The following is an 11,572-nucleotide window of genomic DNA, read 5'->3' as shown; positions in this document are numbered from 1 at the left end:
CGTGATCGTTTTTTAAGACTAATACGGACAGTCTAGATTTTCCTTAAGGAATTAAAACGCGTTAGATCGCGCTAACTTTTAATTAAAAAGTGTGTGAACACACTGATCTCTTTGTCAGAGGGTGGTGTAGCCTACGTGAGTGTTTTCATGTAGGTTCCAATACTGACTCTTCGGGAGATTTATGCTACTCCGCTGCGAGTGAACATTAATCGTCATGTCATACCAATATTGAGAGTTCAGCTGAGAACATAACATAGGAAAACACTAGGCAGGTCATGCATTAGTGAATAATGCAATAGGTTAAAGTTTACAGAATATTAGGGGTTGTTGCTTCACGCACTATTCTGAATAAACTTCATAAATATGTTAAATTGCTCAATACATATGTAGGTAAAGAGGTCTGGACACTCATTACTTTTAAATGGCCTTTATTCCTTTGCAGGATGAAAATGCATTAAATACATGGTTTACGATTTTGACCCTGAACTAAAAACCACCATCAACAATAGAGTTCGAGATATTGCGCAGGCTGCAAAAACCTAATTTTTGTAAATTGATAAAATTAGGTTTGAAAATTGAATTTTGCGAGCTGTCACAAAATTTAATCAATTTTAGTGAATTTTGCGCAATGATGCAAAAAATCACTAACATCTTATTCCTGGCACTTCGGAAAATTTATGCTACTCGCTGTGAGCGAACATCAATTGTCATGTCATGTCAATATCAAGAGTTCAGCTGGGGAACATAACATAGAATAAATACTCGGCAAGCCATGCATTAGTAAATAATGTAGCCGAGATATTAATAAAATTTACAAAATATTTGGGATTGTTGCTACAAGCACCAATACTATTATGGATAAATCTCATATATGAGTATACTGAATTTCTCAATACATATGTAAGTAAAGTGGCACAGGCACTCATCACTTTTAAATGACTCCATTTCATCAGTGAATAATGCAACTAGGAGCTTAAATACTCATTAGGATCTATACTAGTGAACAATTCATCTAGGAGCTTGAGTTTCAATACAATATGAGGGGCGACATAGGCACTCATCAGATTTTGATATATTCTTCAAATTCCTTGCGGAATATAGACATATCAAGGTTTACTACTTCTGATGCCAGGTCAGGTAGAGACTTTTACAGTTTTCGCCATAAACTAAAAACCACCATCAACAGCCGGCTATCCCAATAATGAAGGATTTTTAGCTCCATATAGAGGGCAATGGTACCACTTAAATGAATGGAGACATGGACGTCGGCTTACCATCGTTGCTGAATATTTTAATATGAAACATTCAAGAGATAGGAATGTATTATATAGATGTTTCGGGTTGTTGAAGACTAGATGGGCTATTATGAGAAGTCCTTCGTAATATCCTTTAAAGACACATAATCGTATAATTTTGGCATATTGTCTTCGTATTATCCTTTGAAGACTAGATGGGATATTATGTTGCCCTTAGATTTGATGGAAAAAGAAGTGTTAGATAATGAATCCAATAATAATGATCCGTAGGGTGATCCAATTGCGTATTTAGATTCGTCACCAGAATGGAATGCAAAGAGAGATGCTTTAGCAGATAATATGTTTAATGAATATAAGGCAACTAGGAGAAACGTAATTAGTAATAGAATTAGGCCTAGGAATATATAACAAGATGTTTAAGAATCAGTTTATCATTTACTATGGTTTGCTTTAGTTAAGTATATTGTGAATGTTTGGAACATTATTCTTTTCTTTAATGCAAGTTTAATACATTTCAGATTAATATATTTCTGTCATAGTATTGACATAAGCTATTAAAGATATGAATTTGCGTGTTTTTTATCAGGATGGCAACAAAGCGTTGTTGGAATGCTAAGGAAGATGAAAAGCTAGTCGAATGTCAGCAAGAAATGGCTAGGGGTGGACATTGGAAAGCTGACACTGGCTTTCAGAGTGGATACCTGCAACATGTCGAACAAATGCTGAAAGAAAAACTCCCAAATGCTGGAGTTAGAGTTGATCCTCATATTGAATCACGGATAAAGCATCTAAAAAAACAAACATTCACAATTGCATAAGTCATAGCTCTTGGAAGCGAGATTATTTTTGATGAATCTGAGAAGATGATCAAATGTGAGAAATTTGTCTTTGATGAATGGGTGAAGGTATGTAATAGAATTTCTTAGTATTCCAGATAATTTCGTTTACCTTTTTTTTATTCTAAATTTAATGCTTAATATGTATTATCTTATGAATTTCTTTAACATAATTAATGGATTCACAAACTCATAAACAAGCAAAAAAAGGACTTTGGATGAAGCTGTTTCCACATTACGACGCTTTACTGGATATTTATATGAAAGATAGAGCAACAAGTTCTAATGCAGCAGCACCCGCTGATGAGGAAGAAAAAATCGAGAGAAATGACGATAACAACGATGGTGATAATGACAACGATGATGATGACAATGATGATTGGGATGAGGGTAGATTAGAGTTAATGAATAACAGTAATACTTAAAATACAAATGATCAATCTGATAAAAGAAAAAGACATCGACCTACAAATGGATTTGTCTCAAATTTGGGAAACATTTCGAAATCATTTAAAAAATTTGTTGACGGAACAATGGGTTACATGGAGAACATGGCAGCCGCACTTACACATAATCATGATAACGATAATGCATCCAAAGTCCTTGACGAATTAAACAAGTTATATGAGCTAACTCTTGATCAAGTTGGTACGACATCTAATATCATCATCGCCTGTCCTTATATATAAGTCTACTATTTTTCTTGCATTGCTGCATGAGATGCGTATGTATTATGTTATGAGGACTTTAGCTGAAGCTACAGACTAGTTAAGTAGGTCTCCATGAGAACAATATCTTTGAACTAGTTAAGCTACAGACTAGTTAATAAAAGCTTTGAACTGTTATATTTTTCTAAACACTTAAATAAAATTGAATAAATATATTTTATAAATGTTGATTATTTATTTTATTTGATTTACTCAAAAGGACATAATAGAGAAAATATTGGATTTTTTCCTTCCTAATCTCGACTTAACCAAACACTGGAATGGAAACATGGAAGGAATATTATTCCTAATCCTGACATAGCCAAACAACATATAAAGGAATCACATTCCATTCCCCCAACCAAACACGCCATAAGATAGGTTGGAGACTGGAAAAGGATAAGGATTCTCTTTGGTACAAACACATGGATGCAAAATATCTCATTTGCAAAAATGTACTCAATATGGAAACCAAACCTAGAGATGGAGACTCTTGGATATGGAAAGGTATCCTAGAAGGTATAAACAATATTTAGAAACATAGTTCCTGGAGAATTGGTAATGGCAAGACAATTAGAATCTGGGAGGACATTTGGATCCCCTCAATCTCCTTTCTAGTTCCTAAACCTGTTGCATGCCCTGATGATTTAATCAAGGTTGAGCAACTGCTTTTACCAATTGATGAATGAAATACTAATCTCATTGCTACTTAATTGGTTCAACACTGACATTACTGAAGCCATCCACAAATATGTCCCTCATCCTGGTGATGAAGACACAATTGTATGGAATCTCACAGAATCAGGGAAATTCACTGTAAAATACCTTTACAGACTAAAATGGATCATCTCTATAGAAATGATATCCAGACTAGCAATTGGAAGACTTTGTGGAAAATGGATATTGCTCCAGTTATCCAGATTTTTCTTTGGAAATGTGCTCATGGGATTCTTCCTACTAATGCTAAAACTACAAGCATTCTGCACTATATTGATCCCATATGCAAGTTGTTCAATGGTGGGGAGCAAACTATGATACATATGTTTCTTAATTGTCCTGTTGCCACTTCTATTTGGTAATTAATTCTTGGACCTTCCCATGGAGGGTTCGATTGCAACACAAACTTCATGGAATGGTTAACCACTTGGTTTAGCTATGATATGACTAGTAAGAGTAACAAAATCTATGCTACTGCTTATTGGTTCATATGGGAGGCTAGATGTGACTTCACTTTCAGGCACATCCAACCAAATGTCAGTAATACTACTATAAGCATTCAACAATATTTGTGTAATCACAATAGAGTACACAATATGAAAAATCATACTCTCAGTCAGAACTACCACTCTGACAATAATAATACTGATTTACCTGATAATACAAACTACTCTTTGGATACTGACCAAAGAGGAGATTATGGAATCCAAATCAAAATTTGTACCCTACAAGAGCCTGAAACCCTATCTTACTTCACTGCTCTTACTGCTATGGATTTTGCAGGAAACATCATTGGGACTAGAGGAAATCCAGGATACAATGGAGAATGGGGAGCAACAGGAGGAGCTGATCTAGCCTTTGATTGGGTCAAAGGAATGCAGCACACCAATGTAGAAATTGAAGCTGAATCCATGGAAATCCTAGATCGTTTCAAGGTGCTCTACCACAATGCCGTTCAAGGAAGATATCATCTAAGATACCATGAAATTCTTTATAAGACAAACAAATACTGAAATAGATATTGAAAAGCAGATCATATCTTTTGTTTTAGTTGGTCTTACTACTATCCACAAAATTCAAAACTTAAATTTTTTTAATTTAACTATGCATTGTAAGAACTAGATTTTTAGGAGTGGTGGTATTAACATGGCCACCAGCTCTACTATGTACCCTCCTTAGATTTTTTCGGTCTAAGTTTTATATATTAAAAAAAAAACCATAGGATTTGCTCATTTACATACTGTATCTCGTTTATTAGAGCAAGTCTTATGGTGGAATCCAAGCCATTTCAAGTGTGGAAAAATCATGGAATGTCAAGTCTAGTGGCTTCCAAATTGGTGTTTTCCATGAAAAATCCAAGCAGGGTTCCATGGTTTCGTGGGATGGTTCGTGGAATCTTTGGTAGCGCTAATCGAATTAGCGTAAAACGCTATTCAGAATAGCGCACTTGAAGACGGAAAACGCAATCAGAATAGCGCTCAACGCTAATCAGAATAACACAAAACGCTATTCAGAATAGCACAAAACGCTATTCAGAATAACGTTTTTTTATCCGTAGATTTAAAACAAGCCATTGAAATCTAATGGATGAGAAAAAAAGCGTTAATCTTAATAGCGTATTGTGCTATTCTGATTAGCGTTTTTTAGCGCTATTCTGATTAGCGCCCAACGCTATTAAGATTAGCATTTTTTTTGTTCCACCACTACACTTGCGCTTCCATCCACAATTCCAAATGCTGAGGTGGCGTGGAAGACGGAAAATAGAACTCTTCCACCATAAGACTTGCTCTTAAAAAATAAATAAATGAAGTACAAAAACCAAGAAACACTTCAACTTGAAGCATAAAGTAGCAATTTCAAATTACTTTAGAAGGAGCGAATTCCAATTACACAGTTTACAAGGAGAAATTTTTTGATGGGGGCGTTTTCTGATGGGGGCATGGGGGACAAACCATATGTTGACATGTGTCTTTCTCATTAATTGCTTCCAACTAATTTTGTTTTCAAAAATACCAAAGAAATGTAATTTAGGTGAAAATATTGGTGATCTTAATTTGTGAGATTTTATTTTTGATATTTTTAGAAACAAAATTAGTTGGAAATAATTAATGGAAAAGACACATGTCAACATATGGTTTGTCCCCAATGCCCCCGTCAAAAAAATGCCCCCATCAAAATTTTTGTCAGTTTACAAGTACGTCTCGACAAAAAGCGAAAAACTTGAAGAAGGAAAATAGGAAATTGGATCGAATTCGAAAAAATCACAAAAATCAAAATCAAAAACCAGAAAAGAGTGAAAAACTTTAGAGAGAAAGAAGAAGAAGAAGAGTGATTTTTCAGAGAAAAAATGGAGAGAGAAAAGGAGAGAGAAATAGAACTAGAGTCTGCAATGTACACAAATTGTTTATTATTAGGTCTCGATCCATCAGTTCTTGGTGTAGCTTCAGGAAACAACAACAGCAACATGAATGGTGTTAATAGTACTACACCTAGAGTTGGTTTATTTCGCCATTCAAACCCTAAATTGGGTGAACAATTACTTTATTTCATTTTATCTTCATTAAGAGGACCAATTCAATCTTCTAAAGTAATTTTTCTCTTAGATCTCTTGATTAATTATTTTTTTTCTTTTATTTCCCCAATTTATTGGTTTTTGATGGTTTAGATCTTAACAGGATTTTGATAAAGTATGGCCGATCTTTGATTCTGCACAATCAAGGGATTTCCGAAAGGTAGTGTTTCCGGAAATTAGATTTATGTGAATTCGAGTGAAATGTAGGTTAAATGTTTTTTTTCTTTTTTGGTTGTAAATTTAAGATATAGGTTCTGTTTTTCAGGTTGTGCAAGCAATTATAAATGAGTTAGAATCACAAGGGGCATTGCCCAGGAGTAATTCTAGGGTTTCATCGCTCGCGACGTGTTGTGGACCAAGGTAGTGTTCGTTTCGACATTGTATTTGTTCATTTTTCGCTTGAATTCCCATACAATAACTGATATAAAGGTCTCTACATTTTGTCATTGTTGTGTTTCAGCCAAGTGCTGTAAACTGCTATCTTCATTTCTAGCTTGTATCTGTTCATGATAACTAACTGATATAAGCGTCTCCACGCTGTCATTGTTGTAGTTTGAATTCACAAATGTAGAGTTTGGTTCTAATCCGCTTTAATGGGCGAACAGCCCAACCCTTGGAACACACTACAGCCCCACGTGGCGAAGAGCCGACATTGAGGTGCCAAACCTTCCCATCGATGTGAACTCCTGGGGCTCAGGAAAATAAATCTTGTAGCTAACTTTGATATAGCTGCATTCGTTAGATAGGTATGCAATGTAGTCATTTGTTGTTTTGTTAGAATTTAGTTAGAGGACCACAAAAATTGAATTCATGGTTTTAAAACACACTTAGACAAAAAGACCAAACTAGCAAAGTCACTATGCAAAATTTCAGAATGCATACCACATGTGATATGGATACCTAAACAAGAGGTACACATACTGAAATTCACTGGTGGTCCTTTATACTAAAGTAAAAACATGTGTCCTAGAGGCTATATGATTTCAAATTTTGGTCCTACGGTCTAATTAACTCTATCTTTTTTTAGCTATATGAAATGTTGGAAAGACAAATTGTTGTGGGGTGGAACTGAAATTGGATATCCAAGAATATGTCAAATACATTACCGTCTACTACTAATTCTTAGCTTTGGAGTGTAATATTATGGTTATGACACTGGTTCTAAATGTGATCTGCATTTGCAGATTTGTTGAGCTTTTATGGCAACTTTCATTGCATGCTTTACGAGAGGTTCATAGACGAACGTTTGCAGCTGATGTAGCATCTAATCCGTTACCTGCTTCGTTGACTGATGTGGCTTTCTCTCATGCAGCTACATTGCTTCCTGTGACAAAGGTAATCCATGTTCCGATGTTATTCTTGCTGTATACTTGAGAGTTGAGATGAAATATCTTTACCAATTATAGTTTATGTAAGTTTAAAACATCTACAAATTTTCATCCTTGTGTACATCAGTCTATCCGTGGTTCATTTCTGCTAATATTTATTATTTAGTCCATAGTATTTTTTTCTGAGAGTTTAAACATTTTATCTGTGCTGTTATCACTCGATTAACTTCATCACGTTCATCTTGATCACTCATGACTGTATTCTGTTAAAATAGGCTAGGATAGCACTTGAGCGAAGGAAGTTTCTGAAAAATGCCGAGACGGCTGTGCATAGGCAAGCTATGTGGTCTAACCTGGCTCACGAAATGACTGCTGAATTTCGTGGTCTTTGTGCAGAAGAGGTAAATGGTAACTCCTGTTTGTTCCCCCCTGGGTGGATTTGAATTCCAACGGATCGTACTATTATGTATCTCAGGTTTTTAAGGTTCTTACATTTTTTTCCAACTCCTGCAACACAGGCGTATCTGCAGCAAGAGCTGGAAAAGCTACAGGATTTGAGAAACAAAGCCAAGTTAGATGGGGAACTGTGGGACGACCGTGTTTCTAGCTCCTTGGGTCAGAATTCACATTTGGTTTCCAAGGCAACTCGCTTATGGGAGTCTTTACTTGCGCGCAAGAGTAAGCACATATTATTGACATTGGTCATCCAGTAGTAATAACTGTTTTAGTTGTAAACTTCCCCCAACTGGTTCTGGGCTAATTAAAATAGTTGCTATTTTTTGCCTACTGAAGTCTAACTCTAATATCAATTTATTGTTTATTACTTAGGTCAACATGAAGTTCTTGCTTCAGGTCCTATTGAGGATTTGATTGCTCATCGTGAACATAGGTGAAGCTCTTTATTTTTTTATTTTTTAACTTCTTAGTGTTTTTGATTGGTACTTGTCTGACCAACTCTACAAGTCAATAATTTCATTCAGGTACCGAATATCCGGATCGTCTTTGCTTGCAGCGATGGATCAAAGTTGTCAAGTTCCTTATCCAGATGTCTTATCTATTCACTCTGGTGACACGGCGTCAACGCATGCAGATGATAGAGAACCGGTGAATGGATCTGTTTCAACTCATATTCAATCAAGTGAAGAAGTACTTTCCCGAGTGGATGATAGAAGTGGGCGGGTTCATCCTACTGTTGACATTGCAGAAATTCTTAGGCGCTGGACACATGCATTACAACGTATTCATAAGCAGTCTCTCCATCTGGTATGTAACCTTGTGGAAATGTTTGTAGAGCACAAATAAGTAGCATACAAAAGAAAGAAGGAGCTGATCATGTATATAAAGCTCGCAGGTTTACCCTAGAATAAGAATGGTATCCGAAAATTATCAATGTATTTTCTGAGCTGTATTTCTAATATAGTGTGGCTTTTGAAAAAACTAGTAAAACAAATAATTGGTGAACTTTGTTTGTTCAGTTTTGCAATACTTCATCAAGTTAAACCATGCTTTGGCAATGGGATCGGCAAATACAGTTCCGTTATATCTTTGGCTGTTTCTTGCCCATTTCCAGTGAGATAGTATACTTCTGTCCAAGTCATTATATTCGCATCATCAACTTACTTTAACTTACTAGTGTTAACCTGGTGCTTATATTATCTTCTTTCTATCATCCTCTTTCGTTTGTTAGATTTTCTTGATTGATGGTACATTGGTACTACAGGTCAAGGCGAATGATGGCGAGGGTCCGGAACTTTTACGAAGCCCCCATGATGGTGGTACTAGTGGCCATGCTGAATTTTTGGCCACAACTCTTGCAGAACATCAGCAACATTTAGCTAGCATAAAGGTAAGAGTGATGGTTATTTACTTAAATTTCATGATCTGAAGTGCGGTGTCTCTGGAATTATAATACATTTAAGCACTCAAATTATACTTGTATGCAGGTGCTTGTTAATCAACTGAAGGAAGCTGCCCCGGCAATAAAGAACTCAATTGCAGAGCTCCAAGAAGAAGTGAACAGTATTTCTTCGACTTTGCCTCCCATGACCAATCACCAAGTTCGGTCTACTTCCCCTATTCAAGCACAAAGTAGTAGTGGAAGGATAGCGGTGAGTGTGGTTTAGTTGAATATATTTGAAACTCGAGCAGCTACTTTCTTGGCGTATGTTTAACATATACTTTAACTGGACAGGAGAAAAGCGTCGACGAGGTGTCTGACATAACTTCAAAATTGTCGAATGCTCAGCTGGAAAAGGTTACTGCTAGTCCTACACTTAAACTCCCACATCTATTTAGTTCTACTCCAAATTCTTCGGGAAAAGCTGGAAATGCTCAAAGAAGGCAGCTAATTTCTCAAGTTAACCAAGTAGAAAATGTGGCTGAAGTAAAACCTCTTGACCAGTCTCTTCCGAACAGCCAAGTGGACAGTCTACCTCAAGGTTGTTCAAATCATGCTTTTACATCCTTTTTTGTTATGCGTGGTCGTATCTTGATCAGTACTCTGAACACAGAAGTGTTGATTACCGTTTCCTTTTTGCACAGGCATTGATTTTTCGTATGTTCAAAATTTAAGGAGAACTGTCAGGGAAGCTGCTCTAGCAGCGCCCTGCTGCAACACTGAGTCTTCACAGGACAGTCGTTCCTCTGATGGTTCGGAACATTATTTTGTACCTCTTTCAGGGATGAAGTACTCTAGTATCAGCCCAGAAACTAAATCTGCTCAAGTGAGGAGCAAACGGCTATTTTCATCTCCACCCCGTAGAAAGAATAATCTCACTGGTTTTGTTGCAGAGGAAATGTCAAGTATCTTAGATGATACCGACTCGCTCCATGATTTTGGCAGCCAAATTGATGGCTATCTATCGATGCTTGATTCAAATTATGCATCTTCTGGTCCAGACAGAATGTTTCATGGCATAGGGGAAGATCAGGATCAGGTTTTCTCACCTCCTTTGTTGATGGATACGTCGTTATTAGAAGATGTCTACGAAGACCTGCTTGGTATGTGAATCCTAAACCCTAAATACTTTCTTTATGTCTAAGATGTCTACGAAGACCCCCATGATGTATCTCTAGGTACTTCAATTGGGTCTAGTTACCTACTGATGTAGGTACACAGACACAGTTAATTTTTTCTAGCTCTTTCAAGTGTACAAAAAGTTCACGTGTTTAGTGTGGATATAGATCAGCACTGAGAATAATTTCTACACTTGTTAGTTTTGTACACCTGCACTGATTGCTGGAGTGTCCTTGTTTTTTTAAAGCCTTTCTGTTTTTCTTCGGGACTCTGATCATCAAGTATCATTTGTTTATTTTTCCATTTTTTCTTCTGGGCATTTTTTGTTTGTTGGTTGTTGCAATGTATAATGTATGAGTTTCTCAAAGTTGATTTTATTTGCAATGCAGCACCGTTATCTGAAACAGACACTGCTTTGATGGAGCAGTAAGCCAGAACAGGCTACTCCGTATTTATCATTCTTACTGACGATTGAAGGAGGCAAAAATCTGGTTAAGAAAAGTGGAAAAGAGAATTTGTTGTTACATGTAATATGATTGATGGGGTGTGTCACAGTAATAGTAATAGATGTTGGAACGATTAAAAGCTCTTTGTTTCAGGTTAAACAAGCAACTTTGGCTATTGATTTTGGGAATTGTGGTGTAATGAAATGTATAGATTCTTGTAAATTTTCGTTCTATAATCAAGTTGTTTCATCATTTGAGGATTCTTTCTACTACCTATCTCATCGATATATATACATATTCTTCTACACCAATCTCGGCTTCTGCAGCAAATACCAATCACATCAGACGACTAACCACACTAAGCCGTTGTCTACTAAAAAATGCTCCACTTGCATGCTTCTGCTCCTTACTGGCAGGATCCTAGTTAGCAATTCGGGATTCGGCAAACGTACGAGTATTATACGGTTTTGTAAAATCCAGATTCGGTCCAAAATTCGGTCAACGGGACGTGATTCGTCAGTAATTCGGAACGGCATACGTACGTGTATAATTCGATTTATAAATGTGAGTTCGGCTCTGAAAATTCGGTATCTATATATAACAAATAATTTGTATTTATAAGGTCATAGACCAATTTTTATGCATATGTGTGAGTTATTTAAAGAAAAAATAAACTTAATATGATGATATCAAT

General features: G+C 36.2%; 1 protein-coding gene across 1 annotated transcript; it reads left to right on the top strand.

Moving 5' to 3' along the window:
- The first annotated feature begins 5,737 nt into the window (after window positions 1-5,737).
- LOC113281549 (AUGMIN subunit 6-like) lies at window positions 5,738-11,147 on the top strand. Its single transcript, XM_026530329.1, has 13 exons — window positions 5,738-6,103; window positions 6,192-6,248; window positions 6,354-6,448; window positions 7,273-7,423; window positions 7,692-7,817; window positions 7,935-8,094; window positions 8,245-8,305; window positions 8,397-8,679; window positions 9,137-9,262; window positions 9,360-9,524; window positions 9,608-9,854; window positions 9,958-10,416; window positions 10,822-11,147. The coding sequence occupies exons 1-13, from the start codon at window positions 5,864-5,866 to the stop codon at window positions 10,860-10,862; spliced, it is 2,211 nt and encodes a 736-aa protein (XP_026386114.1). The 5' UTR covers window positions 5,738-5,863; the 3' UTR covers window positions 10,863-11,147.
- The last annotated feature ends 425 nt before the right edge of the window (window positions 11,148-11,572 follow it).

The sequence above is a fragment of the Papaver somniferum genome, chromosome 5 (assembly GCF_003573695.1).
Source record: "Papaver somniferum cultivar HN1 chromosome 5, ASM357369v1, whole genome shotgun sequence".
Lineage (NCBI taxonomy): Eukaryota > Viridiplantae > Streptophyta > Magnoliopsida > Ranunculales > Papaveraceae > Papaver > Papaver somniferum.
The sequence above is the reverse complement of the archived record's forward strand: the minus strand, read 5'-3'. Positions and strand labels throughout refer to the sequence as shown.

What these genes read in the sequence shown, in the direction of transcription:
- LOC113281549 (XM_026530329.1), top strand. Translation starts at nt 5,864, where the DNA reads ATGGAGAGAGAAAAGGAGAGAGAAATAGAACTAGAGTCTGCAATGTAC. An exon ending in AACATTTAGCTAGCATAAAG is followed by an intron (nt 9,263 to 9,359) that starts GTAAGAGTGATG and finishes ACTTGTATGCAG; the next exon opens with GTGCTTGTTAATCAACTGAA. An exon ending in AGTGGACAGTCTACCTCAAG is followed by an intron (nt 9,855 to 9,957) that starts GTTGTTCAAATC and finishes CTTTTTGCACAG; the next exon opens with GCATTGATTTTTCGTATGTT.